At 56.9% G+C, this 22,072-nt stretch overlaps 1 protein-coding gene across 8 annotated transcripts; it reads left to right on the top strand.

The window, feature by feature from the left end:
• Positions 1–1,260: 1,260 nt before the first annotated feature.
• Positions 1,261–21,811, top strand: LOC104154130 (RNA-binding Raly-like protein). Of its 8 annotated transcripts, none has more exons than XR_011143171.1 (8): positions 1,294–1,491; positions 9,199–9,277; positions 15,496–15,546; positions 15,980–16,128; positions 16,656–16,769; positions 17,138–17,304; positions 19,349–19,582; positions 21,509–21,811. XR_011143171.1 is itself a non-coding variant. In XM_068955505.1 (7 exons), exons 1-7 carry the CDS (start codon positions 1,455–1,457, stop codon positions 19,385–19,387), a joined length of 648 nt encoding a protein of 215 aa, XP_068811606.1. In that variant the 5' UTR covers positions 1,261–1,454; the 3' UTR covers positions 19,388–21,137. The 8 variants fall into 8 exon arrangements, 5 of the variants coding, with proteins under 5 accessions (XP_068811606.1, XP_068811608.1, XP_068811607.1 ...); XR_011143172.1 differs by having other exon boundaries at positions 1,343–1,491; positions 15,499–15,546; positions 21,509–21,805; XR_011143170.1 differs by lacking the exon at positions 1,294–1,491 and adding an exon at positions 2,003–2,105 and having other exon boundaries at positions 21,509–21,805.
• The last annotated feature ends 261 nt before the right edge of the window (positions 21,812–22,072 follow it).

The following is a 22,072-nucleotide window of genomic DNA, read 5'->3' as shown; positions in this document are numbered from 1 at the left end:
ATTGCAGCACTTTGGAGTGCTTACAGGGGCACAGTTTGAATGGATGCTGCTTGAATGTAAAGTCCAAAGGCTCAGCATATTCAGCTGGGAAACTGTGAACATACCCTCCCCCAAAACATGAAGCAGGCAAGTGTGCTAATCATCCTGACACCCTCGAGCCCTGGTAACCTGGACAGGACACGGCCGGTGCTTCAGCGAGCTACACCCCACGCAGGCCTCACTCAGCTATGGGCCGCAGGCTTGGGGACCAGCTGGAGCAGGCAAACAAGCAGCACGCAGCAGAGATGGTTTTGCTCCTGAGTGGGAAGAAGCGGAGCTGCCGAGGTGAGGTTCCAGCTCAGCACATCTTCCTGCTTATCTAGCCAGTGCCATCATGCCCAGGAGCCCTCTCACACGCTGGAGCCCTGGTGCACGGTGCTGTAGGGCCACAACACAGAACTCCTCCGGCCCCTGCTCCAGGCAGCTTACAACACAAGGGCAGAGAGCTGCAGGCACCCTTGGCACAAACCAGTGTAACACTGCAGGCAGCAAGCTCACAGGAGAGGAGCACCAGCCCAGGAGGCAGCTGAACAAAGGCTGCCTTCTGAGGGTGGTGGACAAAGGGAGCTGAGATGACAGAGGTTGGTGGCTTTTAGAGCTGTGAGCCAAGGTGTAGCAAGAGTGACTTGTGCTTTGGGCAGGCGGGGTGGGGGGGAAGTGCTAGAGCAGAAATGTCTGGAGCGGGCTATGAGAAGGGCTCCTAGTCCACAAATCCCATCAGCAACATCCACGTGCCTCCTGTCCCCGCTGGGTATGAGAGAGCTTGAAACCAGGGGAGACGACAAGGACGGCGGGTTCGGGTACTTGGTTTGTGGACTGGGGCCGAAGCTGGAGGACGGGGCAGGAAGGTGGGACAGACGGCTGGAGTCCTGGTTGGGGCAGAAGGTCTGCAGGCCACACAGGCTCCCCAACGGACCTTCTCTCCCCACCGCAGCCCTCCCCCTGCGGCTCCCCCTGCCCACAGCCGTTCCGCCCTTCTTTTCCCTTCAGTGAAAGGCACACGCGCCCAGCACAGGGCAGCGGCGGCAGCAGGAGCGGGGCCGTCTCCACCCGGCTCGCTCGATGCCAGGCGGCGGCGGCCGCCCGCGGCCGGTGCGAGGGGAGCCCTCCGCCCCCGCCAACGGCCACCGCGAGGGGCGGGGGCGCGGGCGGGCGCGAGGGAGGGGGAGGGGCGGGGCGCGCCCCCTGCCGCCCGCCCGCGCGCGCCCCCTGCCGCCCGGCGCCCGCGCGCGGCGAGGGGCGGGGGTCGGATGCTCCCCCCGCGGCGCGCCGCGATGGTGCCGCCCGCGCCCCCCCCCCCCGCCCGCCGGTGGTAGGGCCTGGTGGCGGCGCGCTCAGCCCGGAGCCGTTGGGCCGCCTCGGTGCCGGTGGGGTGCTGGTGGGGGTGCCTCGGCGCCGGTGGGTTCCGCGGGGGCATGACTCTCTTCGGTAGCGAGGACGCGTGCTGGAGATGTGAGTACCGCCGCGGCCGGCCTTTGTTCGCTGCGGGCCGGCGGCTGCCCGCGCCCCGCTCGGCCCCGGCCCCGATACCGGTCCCGGTCCCGGTCTGCCAGCCGCCGCCCGCTTTGCTGCCCCGGGGGCAGGTGCCCCCTGCGGGGACAGGTGCCCCCCCCGGACCGGGCCCCCCTCAGGTAGGTGCCCCCCCTGGGGACCGGGATGCCCTCCCCGGGACAGGGGTGCCCCCCATAGGGGTGACCCTTCTGGTACAGGTGTGCCCCCCGGTAAACGGGTGCTCCCCTCCCAGTAAAGCCCCCCCTCCCCCTTTCCCGGACAGGGAGGGATGCCCTCCTCAGTACTGCTCCCCTCCCACTACTGGGATGTCCCCCCAGTACCTGTTCTTTCCCTCCCCCCCCCACCCCCGGACGAGGATGCCCTCCCCAGTGCCAGCGCTCCTCAGGGCAGGGAAGCCTTCCCAGTACGGATATGATCCTCCCCCCTTCCCCTCCTCCCCGGACAGGGATGCCCTCCTGCTACCAGGATGTCCTCCTCACTACCAGTCCCCCCAGGACAGCGATGCTCTCCTCAGTACAAGTGCCCTCCAGGACAGAGATGCCCTCCCAGTGCTGGTATGTCCCCCCAGTACCAGTTCACCCTTCCCCCCCCCCGATTTCTAGGATGCCCCCTGCCAGGACAGGGATGCCCTCCCAGTAGAGGGATGCCCCACCTGGGACAGGTGCCCTGTACCCCACCACCACCACCATGTAGGGAAGGGAGGCCTGGTGCATTACTGGTGGCCCTGGTGTCCCTGCCCCAGCAGGACAGTCCCCCTGCTCTGTGAGGGCCGGGTGGGCACACGTGGCCTGCAGCAGGATGTCTGGCTGGGGCTGGGCTCACCGGCTGCCGTGGGGAGTGGAGCCATCATGCCAGTGCTGTGCTGTTCAGCCACCTGCTGGCTTACACCGCACCACGTGCATGCGGCTCCATGTGAGGCTGCACAATCTGCTGTCGGTGCCAGGAGGCAGGATGCGAGGGGCTGCCCCAGAGGGGGGATCGTGGGGAAGCTGGGGGGGCTTGGAGGCCTGCTGGCAATGCTTGGATGCTGCTGTGCCAGCTGGTGGGCTGGCATAATGGGCCATGCTCATGGTCTTGCCTCAGAAGAAGGCTGGGCCCACCACATGGGAAGAGTCCCAGGCCTGAGCAGTCCCAGCTGCTAGCTTTGGGAGGCTAGAAACCATGAGTGTAAGCCATGCCTGCAGCATGTGGAGGGTGATGTCCTAGCAAAAAGAGGGCAATGGGGTAGCTGAGGAAGTCTGGAAAGGTGGTACCTGTGACGAGGAGATTAAGGGATTTCAGGGCAAAGCTCAGCTCAGAGCTCCCTGCTGCAGTGTGCCCTCCCCAGCCCTGGGGGGCTGGCATCATGGGTCACCACATGGCATCTCTGCCCTGGAGAGGTGGCCCAATGCAGGCTGCGGCCTGGGCTGAAACCCTCTTCGTGCTAGCAGGAAGCTGTGGCCATGCTACTGCTTGCACAGCTGATTTGGCAATCCCATCGGAACATGCTGGAATGGAAACGAATGGGCCTGGAAAAGGGAGCTAGACAAATGCATGCTAAGAACAAGCAGGCAAGAGCAGTGCATTGGTGGAGCAAGTCTTAGGGGGCAGCATACCTCTGCATCTCTGGGAGACCTGTGTCTACATAGGACTGTTTACTTCAAAGGTCTGCTCCAGCTTGGACACACGTTGTGTGTGGGGTGCTGGAGTCGCTGGCTTGGGTGCTCTGGTCCCCATTGGGATGCTCTTGTCCCTGTTGTGCAGGTGGAGAAATGAGATGGTTGCTGTGATGGTCTGGCTTGGTGAGCTAGTCAGAGGAATGTGAAAGGTGCGCTCTGGTCCTGGCTGGTGAGCTAGTCTGTCTGCTGCGGATGCTGGCTGTCCCCAAATAAAATGGGATACCTTGCGTGAATCAGCTTTACCTGGCAATTGTGCTTGCTGCCAGAGCTACAGGGTAAATAGAGCACCTTCCTCATATCACTGCAGAGATCAGACCCAACCTGCAAAGTTTATCAGACAAGGTAACAGCCTGGAAAGCAAATAAGTGCCTTTTCATTCTGCTTAGATCTTGCTCAAAATCCCTTCTCTGCAGAGATCAAGGGACCTAGCTCTGGCAGATGCCTCATGGTAACCATGAGCAGAACTTCAGGGTACTTGTGGCTCCAGGTCTGATCCCAGGCAGCACTGCACGTTCCGGTTGCTGTGGCTCTGGAGTCTCCTTTATATATGTGCTCAGGGGCACCCAGGACTCTCCTAGGCCTGTTAGGAGGCCAAGGTGAGGTGCTCAGGGAGGCCACACAGGCTTGGACACCTGGGGAGTGTGGCACCAAACATGCAGCTCAGCCCTTTGCTCCTCTCAGAGGAATGTGCTGCCGTTTGTCTCCTCCTCTGGGAGAGGCCCACAAGGTAAAGACTGCCATTGGCGATGACCTTGGTATGCCCTTTGATTATGACATGTTGCCTCTGTTGCACCCAGCTGCTGTTATAAGAGGGTGCTAGTGTTGCAATGACAGCAGTGGTCCCATACAGCCTGAAAATCCGGACTCAGAGGCTGTGGAGGTGTGAGCACCAGCTAGATCCTATCTGTAAAGCCATGTCTAAAACCTAGATCCTCCGTGCTTATATCTGCTGCACCAGAGCTTCCCTGGCTAGAGGGTGTTGCCTGTCCTCACCATGGCATGTGTTTGTGACAGTGCTGTTCTCCATGTGGCCTACCTCCCCAGCCCTGCAGGAAGCATGGCCACTGGGGAGATGGTCTTTTGCTCCCTACTTCTGGTGGTGAGCCTGGATGGAGAGATGATAACAGCCTTGACCAGGTGCAGGGGAGAATGGGGGCATCACGAGTGCTGCAGGGAGGTCTGTAGGTAGCAGCGTGGTACGCAGCTTTTCTGACTTGATGTGCAGGTAGGTTGTGCTTGATGCTTCCATTTTGTATCTACCTTGTGCAGCAAGTGTGGCTGTGCCAGTGCATCCTGGGGCATCTGTTGGAGTCCTCTTCTGCAGCACCTTGTGCAACTAGCAGCAAGGCTGTGCCTTGCACTAGGAGAGAAATGAGCAGGCCACATGGAGCGGCAGGGTTCATGGCTTCCAGCCAGCCTGGAAAGGAATCAGTGGAGGCTATGGCTGGTCAGCCAGATGTCGGCTACCACATCTTCCCTGCAGCAGGCATGGTTCGCCCTGTGTCGGAGCTGGGATGACTGCCATGGCCGCAGGGTAGGGTGTCTTTCTGTTCTGTGGCTTATTGCTAAGTAGGGCAAAGCTCCAGTCCTGGCATGGGTTTCTATGGGCTGACTCCTCTGAGCAGCTCTGGGTTGTGCTCTCTCATGTGCTACAAAAACACAAGAGAGACACAGCCATCACTGGCATCTGGCATCCTACAGGAATAGGTGTCCCAGCTGTCCAAGTGCCATGCCTCCAGGGATGCTGTTTGGCCCTAGTTTGCTGAGCCAAACCCTGGGCTTGTTTCTCTCTTCCACAGGCAAATTGGGGAAAACTAGTGGACTGGCAAGAAATCAGCAGGACCCAGATCCCTTTTGTAGTGGAGGGGATGCCCAGCTGCGAGGGGAGAGCTGCTTCTCCTGCCTGCACACAGGGGCACAGAGTGCCTGGGTAGATGCTCCTATCCGTGTCCATGATTTCTGCCAGACCTGGCTGGGGTGGCTACCTTGGTGGGGTTGTGCTGGGCCAATGCCTGGCCCTTGCAGCCATGTGCCTGTAGAGAAGGGTTAATGCTAATCCTTCCCACTGCATCACTCCATTGCCCATAGTAAAGCCATCAAGGGGTGAGGGCAGACAGGGCCATGACAAGCATGGCATGAGCTCCAAGGTCTGGCTGAGAGGATTTCCAGGTATAGGCATCAGGATGCCTATCTGGCATGGTCCTACATGCCTGCGAAGGTGTGGACCTCTCCAATGAGCTGTGCCAAGAGGAGCCGATATATTTTGATGTCAAAAGACTTGAAAAGCTTCAGCTCTGTGTTGCCCAGTGCAGTGGCATCTCCAGTGTCACCTGTGGGAATGGCATTTCTCAGGGGATCTAGCTTTCTTTGCTGTAACCAGGCAGCTGAGCTGTGCCTGGAGGTGATACCAGGGAAGAGAAGGAACTGAGCCCATCAGACTTGACCTGAGGTTGCATGATCCTTGGTACCCTGTGCTTGTGAGAGAAATTGGGTGAGGTCAGGTGTGGTAATAGATGAAAGGGGCTTTCCTTTAGGCCAAGAAAGGCGCAGAGGCAGACTAGCAAAGATATTCTCAACCCCCCACTATTGGGGCTGCAGCCCTATTAGTTCCTGTCTCCCGCTCCCACTTGAGCTGATCACAGTTATGAAGGTTAAGGGGGAGCGTAAAAGAGAGAGAACTCAACATTTCTGCCACCAGCTCCCATCCCAAGGGTCAGAGAGGTTTTGGAGCCCAGCCCAAAAGAAGTTTTGGAGATCAGCCAGTGCTGCGCTCCAGGATGCTTTCCCTCCCCCCTCCACCCATCCTATTAGACCTGAACTTATCTGTCATGGTGTGGGAAAGTGAATGTAGCTCTAATCCTCCAGAAGAGGAAGCAAAACTGATTCTGGTAATTACTTACTGCCTCATGAGTCCAACTCCAACCTGAATAAAGCCATTGGGAAGAAAGCAGTGAGCATTTGGAGAGTAAATGTGCCATGAGTAATATGGAGAACGGTTTTAATGAGAAGGGCTCTGCCAGGAGAGTTTACATTGTTTTTTGGGGAAAAATTGCAAAATTAAATATATCTAGATGTTAGTGAATAATTGCAGCAATGGCTCTCAAACTTGTACTCTTGAAATAGATTCAAGCTGTTTTTTTTGACATTTCATGCCCCGATAACTATCTGTGAAAACGTAAACAAAGGGTGAAGAAGTCATCTCTGGAGCTGGGAGTAGAGCACTGGAGTTTGGAGGAGAGGCATCTGGAGAGGATGAGCATTATGTGAATGAGGGGCAGAGCCTGTCAGCCAGCCCCACCAGGGAGATGTAATTCAATGTAATTCGTGTGGAATCTGCCAGAAATTAGTAGATGTGGAATTGCCTATAAGTGGGAGGACAGAAATAATACAGCTGGAATTGCAGGGCAGAGGATTCCCAAAAAGCTGGCAAGCTGGGAAAGGCAGGCAGAGGGATCAATGGGCTTTATCTTTTACAAGCATCTGCTGATTTGTGGGCATTGCCATTCAGATGCAGATTGTCAAGGAGCAAGTGAAACTGTACTAAAAAAGGCTATTGCAGAGGAGATCTGCCAGGGCGTGCGGCAGCCAAGAAGTGGAACTGCTGGTGAGGTGCATGTCTGGAGACATCTCAGCCCTGGTATCGGAGTGAAGGGTCCTGCGGTGCCCTTGTTAAATCCCTCTGGGGTGGTACAGTCATTCTGGACATGTCTGGGCTGTGCTGCACATGGCAAACTGGAGGGACCTTGGGAGAGATTGTGTGGTGAGGAGGTGGGCTGGGCTCTGCAGATCAGTATGGGACGTGGGGTTGAAGGGCAGAGCCCAGAAATGAAGATGGGCAGGACCAGTTTGGATGATGCTGTGCAGGCAGAGGGAAGAGGTGCTGAGCAGAGACAGTGCAGGGCAAGGAAAGCTCCAGGTGAAGAAGGCGGCTGTGGAAGAAGTCTTAGGGGAGCAGCAGGAGGAACATGTTTCTTGGAGATATATCAAATTAGAGCCTGGGTCCGCTTACCAACTGTCTGGCAACCTGAAAGGGACATGAAAATTGCACCTTCTCTCATTTTTGCCCCTTCCCTGATACCTACGTTATTTTCTGGGTTTCTGCAGCCTAGAGGAGACTACCCAGTCCCCTGGCCACACGGGCTGGCGCTCTGGGCAGGGCTGCAGCAGGGGAAATGTACAATTTTCCAGGCTGGTTAGAGCCATGCATGGGGCAGCGCTCTCAACCTTCCCATCTGTGCAGCTACATATGCAAGCAGCCAGGTCCTGGGGAGGCAAAGAGCTTCCCGCTGGCACAGGGTATTTGCAGCACGCTGATGGCCAGGAGCAGCCCTGTACAGTGAGCCAGCTTGCTGAGCTGCAAGTTTCAGCAGAGGCTTCAGGTCAGATGTGCTCTTGCAGCTGCATGAAACTCCTGCTTTTGCCTTGCTCTGGGGGGAGAAAACTTCTGCCTTCCTGGTTAAAAGCCTTTCATTGTGAGCCCCGTGCTCTGCAAGGTGGCAATGCTAAGATGGCAGGAAAACCTCCTGATGAGTCCTTAAGGACAGAGATAGAGCCAGGAGCTTTAGAAGGGAATAAGAAGACATGATCCCAAAGCCACGAGGCCTAATACCAAACATCTCTCTGAGCCAGGGTGGTGCCAGGTGGACAATTCCCCATTTCCTGACAGAGTGGGTAGTGCGTTTCCTCTGTACTGGTGTCCCTGTCGGCTGTGCTGTGGCACAGCAAGGCTCCTTCAGCGGTCGGTTGCTTTTAGATATGCATTGCTCCTCCTTCCAGGCACCTCACCCGGGGCCTGTGCCTACCATGACCCCGGGGCCTGTGCCTACCATGACCCTCGCTACAGCAGCGTGTCTGCAAGCTATGGGTCCGCTATTGGAGGGGGCCGAGGGGCTTGGTGGGGGCAGTGTTGCAGCAGCTTTCTGGCCATGCTGTCTGCCCAGGAGGTGCTGGGGCCAGGGGGTGACTGGGCTGGAGAGCCTGGGTGGCAGCATGCAGCGTGGTGGCAATGGCAGGGCAGGGAGACAGTTCAGCTATTGCAAAAGCAGGCACCATTCAGGGGCAGCTGTAGAGTACACTTTTTGATGATGTAGACTTGCAAACATCTCTTCAGCAGTCTGCAATGCTTCTGGAGCAGAAACTGACCCAGATGCTGAGCTTCTCTCCTGCTTCCACCCCACCAGCACCCGTTCACAGTGGGCAGTGTTCGCTTGTGTCTAGCTGGGTACAGAGCTCTTACAAAAATACACAAGCTGGATGTTCAAAGTGCTAGTGAAAGAGGATTCACCACAGCCATGGGAGGTGGCTCTGGTGCTTAATTACTTTCATCATCAAAAGTGCTTTTTGTGTCCCTAATCTGAATATGCCTGGCCTTGGCCTCAGCTGTGCTTGGGCTGGTGGGTGTGGCAGGGCTGCTGCAGGGGACAGTCAAAGCAGGTTTGTATGTTGGGGCAATACAGGGTCTGCCTGAGCTGTTGCTATCTTTTTCTGAAAGCCAACTGTAGTTTAGAGAAAGCTGAAAGTTGCAATGCAGATGTTTAAACCTTCAGTCTGATCCTTGATAACCAGACTCAGGACAGAAAATGGAGGCCCAGAGTGCTGAAATGCCTTGGTGTTCTCACCACGGTCCTGGGCAGTCAGGAGTGACTGCCCAGGTCTCCTCTGCTCTGGTGAAGTGCTCTACCTTCTGGGAAACACTGTCTCCATGTTTGTAAAGTGTATGTATGTAAAGTATGCATGCTACACAAAGGCTGGCGACCTTGTGGGTTCCATGCCTGCTGTTGCCTTGGGCTCTTACTGCTGATGCTTTAGAGTTGGATGCCTTTAAAGAGGGGCTGGGAGCCTCCATCAGTGAAAGGAGAGTGTCCAAGGGCCCCCAGTGCCCTTGTTGTGCCCCTGGGAAGCTGCTGTCTGACACCCTTCTGCGTGTGGTAGCTTGTTGGGATTCTCTTTTTTCTTTACCACTCATTTCCCCTGCTCTCTCTTCCCTCAGATTTGGACATGGCCAGAGAACCCAAGCCAAGCCGGGCCAGACTGGGCCAGAAGAGGCAGCACAGCAGCGCCCTGTACCAGTGAGTGCCGTAATGTGGGATGGAGGGCTGTACCAGGATGCCCTTCTTGGGCTGGGGACTGTCACAAGTGGTGCTGAGCACATTGCAGGAGGCTTGAGGTGTTGTGCTCCTCTTCCTTTCCCTGCTCTTCACCTCTTGCCTCTCAGACTCTTCTGGCTGCCCATCCTTGGGCATTCATCTGGGTTCGTGGGATGCCTCTGCCCCATCCCTATGGGATTCTTGGAACACCTCATGTTCCCACCATGGCAGTGGAGAGGTAGTGACTGGAGTCCTTGCTGATTTTCAAGCCCGTGGACACATTACCAGGGCTCTCGGTGTGGCAGAAGGCCCACTGTTACATAGCTCAGATGTTTTGTCAGCTATGTAAAAAATATTATTGTAACCCTTCACCTCCTGCAGTGCTTTGTGTGGCCTAGTTGTTTGTTACTGGTGGGATCCACTAAGGTGGGCAACATATAATGTATCTCCCTTCCCATCCAAAGGTATATGGAAGGTCTCTTTCATCTCTGGATGAAGAGAAAGTCCCGGAGAGCTCCACACCTGTTATAAATGTAGACTTATGCTTTCGGTCCTGGCCTTCAAATTACATTGCAGGCCTGTTTGTCCCCTGAGAAAACAGCCTGGGGGAAGACATTGGGAAGGTGGCCAATAGGTCCAGAAAAGCAGATCTCATCTCTCTGCGCTTGCAGCTCCCTGGCTCTGCAGGGACCCAGCTGCAGTCCCTTTGTGGGTCCTGCTGGCACAGAACAAATGCCAAGCAGTCCCAAGGCAAGTGGCAGTCCTGAGACCATCTCAGGTGAGAGCTTTCCTCCTGATCATGAGCCTTTTGGTCTGCAATGAACCTCCCACACTGAGCTGAGGGTATCCCAGGAGCCATCTGTTAGCAGGCTGAAAATGAACTGAAGGAAGCAGTGCGTAGCCAGCCTGAGGAGCACAAGCGCACAGGGTGTTATGGCAGCTGGAAGCCTAACCAGGATTGGAAGGAGACCGGAGTCCTTCCTGGAGGACAAAAGCTATGGTGGCTTTGTTGTCTTTGGCATGGGAGTACTTTCTGCTTGAGCAGAAGCTGGGGCAGGCTCACTCTGGCACAGTGCTCCCTGCACTGCCCGTTGGCAGGAGGATGCAGAGCCTGGAGCATGCTGCCATGGCTCCTCTTAGCTCCTGGCTCACGAGGCCTGAGCTTGGGAAACTGGATATGTTTCCAAGGGCTCTCCTTCCCCTTGGCTGCGGTGGAGGCAGGCTGACAGTCTGACCATCCCTGGCTTGGCAGCTTGTGGGGGGCGCAGGCCCCTCAGGGTGGGTGCAGGGTGTGCAGTGGGTGGGGAGCAGCCTCTCGGAGCCCTTCCTGTGCCTGCTTCATCTCTAAGCAACACAGGGCAACGGGACTGCCTGTGAGGAGCCCAGCAGGGTTGGCTGGAGCCTGGCCTGTGGGGAGCGTTGTCTTGCTGGGTGCTGTGCCAGTGAGCAGTGTGTGCAGGGGAGGGGGCCGGAGCCAGCACCGTGCTCCATTTTGTTGGAGAGCTTTTGCGAACACCCTGATTGAACTAATTGCTCTGACCGTTGTCGTGGGGACAGTGTGGCGTGCACCAGGAGGAGGCACCCTGCTGGAGCGGAGAGTTGAGGCCACAAGAGAGCTGTGGGACTGCGGACCCTCCTCCATGCGGAGGGATGCAGCGTTTGCAGAGGCCCGCTGGCCCAGTTGTACCTGCTGGAGCATGGCAGCTGCTGTTTTCGCTGTTCCCACAAGTTGTTCTGAAGAGCAAGGAGTCGAGCCAGGAAAGTCCTCGCTCTATCCGTGGCTGGGAGCTGGACCTGTGAAACACCTCCCCTAGCCATTCGTGCAGCCTCCAACTAGCACCCATGCCTCTCATGGAATGTGTTTGCCTCCATCCTACTGCCTAGGAACTGCTTCCTCCATGGAGGAGGTACCTGTCTGCCCTCTCATTTTGGGGAAGGTCCCATGCCATTGCAGGGCATGGAGGAACCTGGGGAGGGGGTCAGTGCCAGGAGAGTGCAAAGCATAGTGCAATGCTTGTTGTATACCTCTGGTTTGGGCTGGGGATCTGCTGCAAGTCCATGTGCTGCTGCGGCCTAGCGTCCCTTTGCCTCCTGCGGGTTGGGGGCATCTCTGCCTTTCTGCAGGTTTTCCTTTGCCTCTTGGGCTCGGGACCTCTTTGGTCTCACAGCTCTGAGGCCCCAGGAGCCCTTTCTCATCTTCTCTTTGTGCCGGAGCAAAATGCAGCCAACGTTTCTAGGCTTCGAAACAGTGAGTTTAGGAAGAGGGAGGAGGAGAGACAAAACAACAAGGCTGCATTGGCCGGGAATCAAACCGGGGCCTCCCACATGGCAGGTGAGAATCCTTCCACTGAACCACCAATGCTCCTGTGGCATCTGCTGCTCTTATGCCTCGGGATCCCCATGTTTTCCCTCCATGGTAATGCTCAGTGCTGCTGAGGTGGTGGCTGAGCATTGGGGTGGGCTGAGCCTGGGATGCAGCTGCCTGGGCCAGGTGGGGGAGTCTGAGCCATCCTCAAGCAGCCTGCTCTCTTCTCTTTCCCCAACTGTGCTTCTCCCCCATGGCCCCAGCCCTGGGGAGCAGCAGCTGGAAGAGCTGGAGGCTGTGGGAGGAAAGACAGAAGCTGTCCCGTGCCCAGGGAGCACAATGCTGGGATTACAAAGAGCTCTATGGTCTGGAGAGCAGGTTGGATCCTACAAAATTGACATATTGGGAGGTGTCTTGACTTTTTTTTTAAAAGTGTAATAAAATGATTTGGCTTCTAGGGCTTTACTGGGTGGAACAACCAGGCAGCACCAGACCTGTTTTTTTAATGAGCTGGGATCTTGCCGCAGATTTGTTAGTGCTTTCTTCCTTTCTCCTTCAGCTGTTAGCTCTCAGGCTGGGAGATGCTGCTGCTGGCCTGTCTGTGTCGAAGCCCAGTTCTGAGGACAGGACTGGCTGGGCCTTACTGCAGAGTGTCAGTAGCACATGGTGAGCATGAGGTTTGCCTGTCAGGTTGTCTGACCAAGCACTGCTGACCTTCTGGCAGGACGTCCCATGTAGAAATAACATATGTGCATCGCAGCTCTGAGGGTATGTATATACAGTATAGTATGTGTGCTGTGCCCTGACAAGGCAGAGCGGCTCTGTTCTGGACTGAGCATCGCATTGAGCGCATGTCCATGCTCTGGCTAGACTGATGGATGTTTGCTTGGTTCAGCTGCCAGGCCTACTGACTCTCCCTGTAACGATGAGATGGGAGCAGCAGATCAGACTGATGGAAACTTGGAAGATAGTGAGGCTGGAACAAAAGCTCTCAAAATAACTCCAGGTGCAAACAATAGGAGCAGGCCGTTCCTGGCACCCATTCACCCTGCCAGCTGTGCCTTAAAAGGAGGGCTGGCACTAGTGCTGGCTGTGCCCCATGTGAATCATTCCTGAACCCCTCAAAAATGGCATGACCTCCAGAGCCAGCTTTGTTCCTGGAGCCGGCTTTGTCCCCAGAGCCAGCTTGGAGGGGGTTGCGGGATGGACTCAGGGTGGGCTCCCAGCCCTGTCTTCTGGGGAACAAACTGTCCTTGGTTGCAGAGCATCTGGCCATAGCCTGGGCTGTGCCCAGATGCTAGGCAGCCGTGGGGCTGGCCCTTTGTGCTGGCGTGGCCGGAGAACAGCACGAGGCGAAGGATAGAGAGTGATCACTGCTCCATCTCCTCCTCTTGGGATGTACCATTCACCCCTACCTGGGCCAGGCAGCCACACCCTGTGGATGGTGGTGTTACAGGAAGGGGTTTTTGGATACAGAGCTGTGCTGTACCATGGCGGGTTGGTAGAGCTCAAGTGGAGGCTCCCTTCCCTAAGGCAGATTGGGGAGCCTGGGTGCATGGGCTGCTCTTGCCCTACCTGGAGATGGCGGGGAGCATGGGAGTGGGTGCTCGAGGACTGGATGGGACAGGAGGCAGGGGACGGGGTCGGGGGCAGAGCTGGCTTGGTGATGCTGAACAGAAGCGATGGCAGTCTAGCCTAGGGGTGAAGCCAAGCAGCAAGAAGCCTATAATCACCACTGGGGAGGGGGACAGGGACAGTCTGCCCTTGGCTTGGTCCTGGGATGTGAGGCTTTGCAGAGCCTTCAGCTTGCTGGCCAGGTGTCCTGACCTCTCCTGTTTATTTTAGACTGTTTGCTTCCCCCTTCCAGGAATCCCAGCTAGCCGGGCTGTGCGCCTGCGGCACAGGCACAGAAATAGCACCGGCAGCCAGGGGCACGCGAATGCCACACCAGCACCTGTGGGCTCCCACTAGTGTTAGAGGAAGCAATCTGGGGAGTGCGGGGTGCAGTTTTCCCCTGCATTGGGGGAGGTTATGCCCAGCAGGCTGGAGTAAGGACCTTGCTGCTGCTCCTGATGGGTAAGGTACCCCTGAGCACTGGGACCTGCCTTTTTCCTTTCCAGTCCAGCCTGTGGCAGAGCCCATAACCTGGCCGTGTAAGGGCGAAGTCAAAGGGAGGGTGACTCCCTGCCCTGCAGTCAGAGCAGAGGCACTGTGGCAATGCATGACAAGCCAGAGGTCACCGAGGTATGCTGTGGCTTAGCAGAATGAGCCCAGGTCTCCTGAATCCAGAGCTGCAGGACTAGGTCTGGCCCTGCAAGGCTGTAACCCCAGCACTTGGCATGTCTGCTTGGCTGGTGCCTCCTCCAAGGTTGTAGGTGCTTTGCAGTCCTCAGGAGCAGCGGGGCCCCTGGAGCCTTTCCAGTTCTGGCTGGGCTCCTTGAATGGCTTTTCCCTCTGGCCATGTTGCTGAGAGAGGGAAGGCGAGATATCATCATACGCAGCCATCCTTCACGGGAGTGTGAGGATGGGGCTCCCAGCCTGCTCCCATGCCACGCGTGGGATTTAATAGGCAGGGCAGAGCAGCATGTTGGACACAATGCCAGGAGCTGGTCTGCCTGGCAGGAGCCAGCAAGCGCCTGAGGTGCAACCTCAGCCTTTCTCTGAAACCCAAAGGCAAGGCAGCAGCTAGAGTGACAGCAGGGCCTAGGGGTGCCTGGGCAGTGTGCCTCTGTGCCTGTCTCCATTGCTCAGGGTTGTGCTGGGGCTGCTGGCCACGGGGCAGTGTGGAAATGGGGTGAATGATCTGTGCTGTACTGACCTGAAGAGCAGCTCTCCAGAAATTCTCCCCCTCACTGAAGCACCTTCTTTGGTCACTGCTGGTGGACAGCAGGATGGAGCATCCCTGGGCAGAGCTGTCTGCTGGAAGGGGGCTGGCGGTGGGGCAGAGCTGGTGATCCAAGTGCTGCCAGCCACTCCACGCATCACCAGCCCCTCCGTGCCCTGGCTGCCCCGTGGTTGGCTTGGAGCTGCCTCCCAGGCTGGGCAAGCATGGCTACGGCTTAATGGCACAGGCAGAAAAGCGAAGGAAGCTCTTTAAACCCTCCAGCAGACATTCCCTAAGGCTCTCCCAGAGATCACCAAGCTCCAGCACTGCTCCTTCCATGGGCAGGTGCAGCTGCTCCTGCTGCCTGCAGCAACATCCTTGGCCCTAGGGGACCTTGTCCTCAACTCCCATTCCGGGCACTGTGGCTGGAGAAGGCTTCCCGCTCCCAGCTACGCAGTGATGCTCCAAGCAGAGCTTTGTCTCACCTTGTGTTAGGTGTAGTCTAACACTGACCAACTCTGCAAGAGCTGAAATGGCAAAATGAGCTTCAGCATCTTTCTTCCCCCAGTCCCCTCCTGGTTCACAGCACATGATTTATTACAAGCATGTTCGCTTCCTGCATTGGAGGTGATTTGCTGACAGATCGCTTCTTAATTTGGAGCTGAGTGAGCAGACAGCGTGTGCATGGAGCCAGGGACCGTGAAATTTAACATCGGAGAGCTCTAAATGTAGATTTCCAGATAGCAAGGCTTGCTCCAGCTGATGCTGCACAGGGGGCTCTTTCCACCACAGGCACCCAAATACCCTGCTTGGCTCTGGGGCAAACCCCTGCCAGCACAGAGCCATCTTCCCAAGTGCTGTCCTGCAGTCCAGGGCAGCCTGTGTGTCTGTCTAAGATAGATACCCCCTCCTCCCCAGGGAAAGGAGGAGGTTGTGTGTGATGGGTGGGTGTCCCTGACCTGCTGTGCCCACCTGTTGCTCAGTGTGGCTGTCCCCACAGCAGTGCTGTACCATGCCGTGGCACGTCAGTGGTCACTGCACTGTGAGTGACTCTCTTCTTGCCTTCTGCAGCAGTAACTGCGATCTGGACTATGATCTCTACAGGGATGACTTCCCATACCGGTGAGTGTTGCCTTCCAGACCTGGGATGTGCTGATTGCATGTGGACTGGTGCATGATCACGACTCTGCTGGCTGATAGCAGTGAGCAGGGTGTCCCAGGCTGGCAGCTCCAGGCATCTGTTCCCCGCTTCTGGGAGAGGTTCAGCAGGGCTGTCCTCTTAAAGGAGCAGCTGTACCCGAGCCTCCTGGGCCTGTACACCTCGGGGATGGTGTTACTGGGGCAGCAGCAGTGTGTTGGCCTGCTCCAACAAGAGGCAAGGCCAAGGTAGGGGGCTGTGACCCCCTGTAATGCAGGTGTTCCGTTGCCCAGCACAGTCCCTCACCCTTCTGCTTTGCCTGGAGGAACAGAGCAAGAGATGCTCACCTGTCTGGCAGGACCTGCTGCTGTGCCTGTGGGGCCCTGCTCACACTGATATGGTTTTGTGCCCTTGCAGGGTATATGAGTACCAGAAGATCCCACCCCTCATTAACCGCATCCCTGTCAAGGCCAGACGAACTCATGTTGGGGCAGGAGGCAAAAGCAGTCTAAGCCCCCAGTCTGGGACGAGGAACAGCACCAGCTCCACGACAGGACGGACAAAGCGTAAGTGTTATGTGGCGTGGGTAGAAGGGAAGGAGCGGGGTCATGGCTCCATTAAGCTCTTGAGGGTGCTGGAAGTGTCTTGGTGATCACAGAGGTCAGGGGTTTGTTCATGGCGGCAGGGTTGTGCTGAGGGGAGAAACACAGAGTAACTCAGACTCACAACTGTCAGTTCCTCTGGAAGTCAGTGAGCCACAGAGGCCTGGGCTGTGTGTTCTTGGTGTGTGACAGCAGTGCCTGTGCCTGAGCAAATCGCTCAGTGCTAACCTTGCAGCTATGAGTCCCCTGCTCCAGCAGAGAAACAGCCCATACTGGGCTGGCTGCCTGTCTGGGGGCTGTCTCCTGAACCTATTGCCATTGCCCAAGGATGTGACTGCCCTGGGAAGGCTGGAGGAGCCTGGTGGGGAGGATGCTCTGGAGCGTGCTGCCCCAGGACTGTGGATTCCCCTGGCTCTGCTTTTTCCCTGGCTCTGGGCAAGCTACAGATCAAGGTGGGACCCTAACAGCTCCTTTGTCCACGCTGCCTGCAGTACGGGCCGAAGAGTTGCACTCAATCAAAGGGGAGCTGAGTCAGATCAAGGCACAGGTGGACAGTCTGCTGGAGAGCCTGGACCGCATGGACCAGCGGAGAGACCGTCTCTCAGGTGAGGGGATGTTATACATGTTATACCTGACCATGATGGGGAGAATCCCAGCTTGCTCCAAAATGCATGCATCCATACAGAGCTCGTGCAGGACCAGCCTGCAGGTACAAGCAAGCCTGGACACCATACTAAGTCCCAAGTAGGAGATGCCAGGCAGTGTGAGGTTGAGCTGTGGGCACCATCCCTCCGTGCAAGGAGTGAGCTTGGCCTCCAGAGCCTGCTGGAAAATTCCCTGGGCCTCACCCCTTCCCAGGGATGGCAGGGCTGACAAGTCTTTTGGCATGATGGGACTTTAGCTCCTGCCCTGCGAGGACAGGACTAATGTTCTGCTCGGGCACCCCAAGTTTCTGCAGTCTCTGTCCCTGCAGGGTCCAAGGAAAGCGAGAAGAAAAGGGTTGAGGTTGGTGCAGAGTCGCCATCCCCAGCAGGAGAGGGGCCACGGGAGCCCCAGGGGAAGGAGGGGTCAGGAGCTGATGGGCACAGTGACCTGCGCAACATCGACAGTGCAGAGGAGAGCACAGACACCGAGGAGACGGTAAGGCCAGGGCCAGCTGCTGCACTGGGAGGCAGGGTGCAGTGTGGCCCTAGCTATCTGCTTTACCAAAACTCATCTCTGTTTGATGCCAGATACCTCTGCCCTGGGGTTTTGAGGGCTTGGTGGGCTTGGAGCTGGATTCAGAGCTGACCTACCGCACCACCCTGCACTACAGGGTGTAGGAGAAGGTGCCACATTGTGCTGATGGGCATCTGTAACCAGTGCCTGGATGCTGGAGGAGCCCTGAGAAGGGACTTCTTGACTGTGGCCCTGCCACTGCCTGTATGGGTCCTGCTGGGGTATGCCCATGGTGGAAGAGCTGCCCCATCAGGATGGCTGTCTCCTCCCCAGAGTTTGAAGGCACCTGAGCTGGCCAGACAGCATGTTAGGGCTACAGCCACCTGTGCCTTTGGGAAAGGCCCAAGGAAGGCGGCAATTTCTGCCAGTTCAGTTTATGGCCCTTTACCAGGCCTGTGGCCAGCCCTCCCCATGCTGGCTGCTACTGGGACCCCTCCTGCTCAGCCCAGGCTGGCTCTTGCCAGCACACCTGGTCCAGGACACAGCTCTGGCTCCCAGGGGCTGTGCTCGGTGGCACTGGATCATGCTGGGACGTGTGTGTGCCCAGGCCCCAGGAACATGGAGACAGAGCTGGCCCCTTTCCGGAGCCCTGAGCCAGCGTGGCCACGGGGAACTCCTGCCCCATGGCAACGGGTCCTGCACACAAAATGCCACTGGGATGGGAGGCTGGTGGCAGCCCACCCCTGCCAAATTCCAAGGTGACCAAGAGAGCCAGGCAGGGGAGATGAGCAGACAACCCCCTGCCCCAGACCTGTGCACCGTGCAGCCAGCAGCTATGAGTGTCTTACTCCTGCAGTGCAGGGGTTAACCCAAGGTGCAAAAAAACCCATCAGAGTGGAAGTGTCCTTTATCAAAGCTGTTCACAGCAACAAGCACCTGCCACTGCTTCTCACACGTGCTTCCCTTGAGCTTTGAGTCAGAGGAAGCCATCTGCTGAGTGGGGGGGGCTGCACTTTCCCATCTAATCATACAGCCCTGTGGGGCTGTGGGACCCCAGCTCCCGTGATGATTTGCAGGGTTGGCAGCATCTACTCTGTGTCCTTTGGACTCAGCACCTTCAGTTCCCTTTGCCCCAGCAGTGCAGGAGCCTGGTGCGACCCGCAGGCTGGTGATAGTGGGAGGGGAGATAACCATCTGTGGCTGGCTAGTGGACATCTCCCTCTCTCAGTGCTTGCAGGGAAACTGCAGCCAGAATGGGGATGGGGAAGCAGGGGCTGTGGCCAGGCTAAGGCTAGGGAGCTGCCCAGCTCTGTTGGGACACTTCTGGTGGCTCCCTGTCATGAGGAGTGGAAGGGGTGGCCACAGAGAACAGTGGTGGCCTGTGGCCAGCTGTGACGAGGAGGCTGGTGTGAGTCAGCCCATGCTAAACCTAGCAAACTGGAGCCATGGCCTTCATCTAAAAATACCCCTAGCTGTCTGACTGCCTCATGCCAGCCATGCCTGAATGGGCAGGCTTGTCCCGACCCACCTGAGGCAGAAATGGGCTGATGAGTTGAGGGGTGCCACTGGTCTCTGGGGTACTGTGGCACAGCCATCCATTTCCCCAGGATGGGCTGCCTTGGGCAGCTCTCTGCTCTGCCCCTGTATGTGAGTGCAGGCACCTATGCCCCCCGTCACCCCCAAGGGCACAGAGCAGCAGGGGCTGTCCCCTGGGCATCTCACTGCTGAGCCCCCTCTGGCTGCAATTGTGCTGCTGGCAGAGCCCAGCCTGACTGTCAGCTAGGCACAGTGATGCTCTGCAGTTCTTGCACCCCATGCAGCACCAGAACAGCCTGACACTGCTTTGGCCCTGGGACTGTTAGGGGCGTCCCCAGGCTCCCTCTCTTGGCTCTGAGGCACAGCAGGCACATATGCACAGGCCGTGGTGCTGCTGGGCACTCTGCTGGGCAGGGTGATGCATCTGGTCCTGCTGCCAGGGCCAGAGGGCACCTCATGGAAAGGCTATGTTGTGTGTTTGTCCTTGCAGATGAAAAATCACACATCGGACCCCGAGGGGAGTCAGTAGATGGACTGGGATACCATGGCCTTCCTGGTGGGCCAGCAGTTCCTGTCTTGTGTTCGTATTTCTTTTGCGGCTTCCAGCTAGTGCCACATGTGATGCGAGGTACCCACTTTCAGCACTCATGCCCAGCATGGGCATCCCCTGCCACTGTCGCCAGCAGCCCCATGTCCCACCCCTGCGAGACTTCGGCCTGCTGTGGTGAGAGAAGCCTTTGTGTTTGTGCTTCCCCCCCCCCCCCCCCCGCTCCTGTTTTTAGACTAGGGATAAATAAATGTGTCTGGAGGGAGGCGGGGTCAGAGGGTAGAAGCAAAAAGAACCATGTCCCAAAGGAACCTGAGCGTTGAGTAGAAATCCAGGTTGCCTTGTGTGCGAGAGTCTTTCCTCTTCCTGTACTGTGCTTCCAGGGGAGCAAGGAAGCCCTGGAGCCTGGTGCAGCATGCTCTGTATTGCAGAGGAAGGACCCAGCACCATTAGCTCTCCCTGTGCCAGGCGCTGTCCTGACCTCTCTGTGCGCTGCCCAGTTCACATGCCAACCTCCTCTGCCCTGAAAGCATGCCCACCAGCCTGCCCTCCCCACAGCCCTTGTCTGCACGCTTTGAGCCCCCACAGGGAACTTGTGCCAGCCATGGCACTGTGTGGCCTCTCAAAAAGTTCATCGTGTGCCAGTACAGCAGGCCAAGACTCTCAGAGCTGTATGGCATCATGTAGAGAACAGCCCCTGTGCAGCCATCCCTCTGCTGTGCCATCAGAGGCTGTGGGGATGAGTACCACCCTGACATGGCTCCAGAGGGCTTTCACAGCAAGGGCTGAGCGTTTCAGGACAGGGAGCAGGGCCGGCGTGCTAAGCTCAGCTCCAACACTGGCAGACAAATGCAGAAGGTTGGTGCAAGCTTCAGTTTTCACCCATGTCATTGGCATCATGTACATCTGGCCAGGGCTCAGAGCCTGGGTGCACTCCCTGCCTGCAGCCAAGCCAGGCAGCCCTCCCAAAGAGCAACAAGACCGCAGTGTAGACCAAGTGACCAGCACAGCAGTGCCCTGGCAAACGGAGCAGCACGACAAGCACAGCGGTTCTCCGATTGCCACATGGTGCCATGGGCTTGGTGGAGGGAGAGAGGGGAGGGTGATGAGGAGTTTGGGTCTGATGGAGCAGGGAATAGAGAGCTGATCTTAAATCAGGGCAAAGCTGCAGCTTTGTCTCTCCTGGGAGGCAACAGGTTAGAAATACCCCTCACTGCTTAGGAGAGACCCAGCCATCAGGAGCTGCACACAGAAAGGGCCTTTGCACCCTGTCCTGTTTGGCCTGGCAGCTCACCGAAGCCAGATGCCACCAGCCCAGTGCAGTGTGGTGCAAACTCACTCACTGCCAGTCACCTGCACTCACAAATGTGTTTTCTTCGCTGGTCACTCGTGGGCTGTTCTCTGCCACACTACTTGATAGCATTTGCAGTCACCAGGACTCCTATGAGCAGCTTTGCCATCAATAATGGGAGGTGTTTGCCTTGCTCTCAGGCACGTTTCTGCTGTGTAGACAGTGGCAGGGGAGTGCTTTAGGCCTCATCTTCAGCCAAGGAACTCACGGTCCCCTTCATTCTTCGTGTTCTGCAGAGTAGTATCTTGTTTCAGTGTCCTTCGTTTCTAGGTTGTCCTTCTCTCGCTGGTAGGAAATTGTTCTGTATTTCTAATTTGCCCTGGTAAAAGAGTGTATTGTGTTAGAAAGAAAAAAATAAAATTTGTATTTCTTTTCTCTGGTTATTTGAGTATGATGCACTTTTTAACCATCTGAAATGCACCTTTATTTTTTATATCCATGAGGGAGTGGCTTTGCCAGGCAGCTGCTGGACACAGGCCTAGGTCAGCCCTGCAGGATTTACAGACGACCTCCCTTTGAAATGTGCTAGCTGCCTCCCCCCTGTGGCCATGTAGCAGAACTGGCATTAAATCCACAGGTTTAATGAGAGCAGGCCTCTCGGCGTCCTCTATGGATGCATGTGTGCAATGGGGTCTGCTCAAGGAAGTGACGGTTTCTTGAGCTGGATCCACAGGCAGGTGGAGGGTGTGAGAGGTACCATTGCAGCTCCTGAGTGCATTTAGTTAAAGCTGAAATCTTAACACTTTCTGCAGGTGTGCAGCCAGCGACAGGAATGTGGCAGCCTTGGATGGACTGGCCTAGCTGTGCAACTGGTGCAAGAGTGTCTGAACACTGCACTTTGTGTGGCTTCCGCCACCAGCTCTCCAGTCAAGCCCAGGCCTCCCACGGACCTGCGGGAAGGAGGCACTGACAGCAAGAAGAGCAGTGTGGCGGCCCTGCAGCTCAGCAGGAGCTCCTGTGGCTTCACAGTTTTAGAAGGAAGAGGAATGAGGCACCCTCCTGGGCTACAAACAGTCTGATTAAAAGTAGCTGCAATATTTATCGTCCCCAGGACCAAGCATGGTGTCAGGCTACCTTGGGCTGTGGCTGTCCCCTGTAATCCCAGGCTGGTACCAGCCTGGTTTCTCTTGGGCTCTGTCTACATGACTGTTATCCATCAACCTTCCCCTTAGACAGTACTCCTTATTGCCAGGGCCCTTGGTGGAGCACGAGAGCAGCTTTTCTGTCATGGAGGGACCAGGCACTGCCTATTCAAGGAGAGGGACAGCGCTTGGGAGGGCTTCACCACCACCACCACAGAGATCAGCACAGAGAGG

This window comes from Struthio camelus, chromosome 10 (genome assembly GCF_040807025.1).
Source record: "Struthio camelus isolate bStrCam1 chromosome 10, bStrCam1.hap1, whole genome shotgun sequence".
Taxonomy (NCBI): domain Eukaryota; kingdom Metazoa; phylum Chordata; class Aves; order Struthioniformes; family Struthionidae; genus Struthio; species Struthio camelus.
This window is presented reverse-complemented; position numbering and strand designations above follow the sequence as displayed.

Coding starts and splice junctions, on each gene's coding strand:
- LOC104154130 (XM_009690386.2), top strand. CDS start 2,018: ATGTCCTCCTCACTACCAGTCCCCCCAGGACAGCGATGCTCTCCTCAG. Junction 16,129..16,655: donor CACGACAGGACGGACAAAGC/GTAAGTGTTATG, acceptor CGCTGCCTGCAG/TACGGGCCGAAGAGTTGCAC. Junction 17,305..19,348: donor GCACAGACACCGAGGAGACG/GTAAGGCCAGGG, acceptor TTGTCCTTGCAG/ATGAAAAATCACACATCGGA.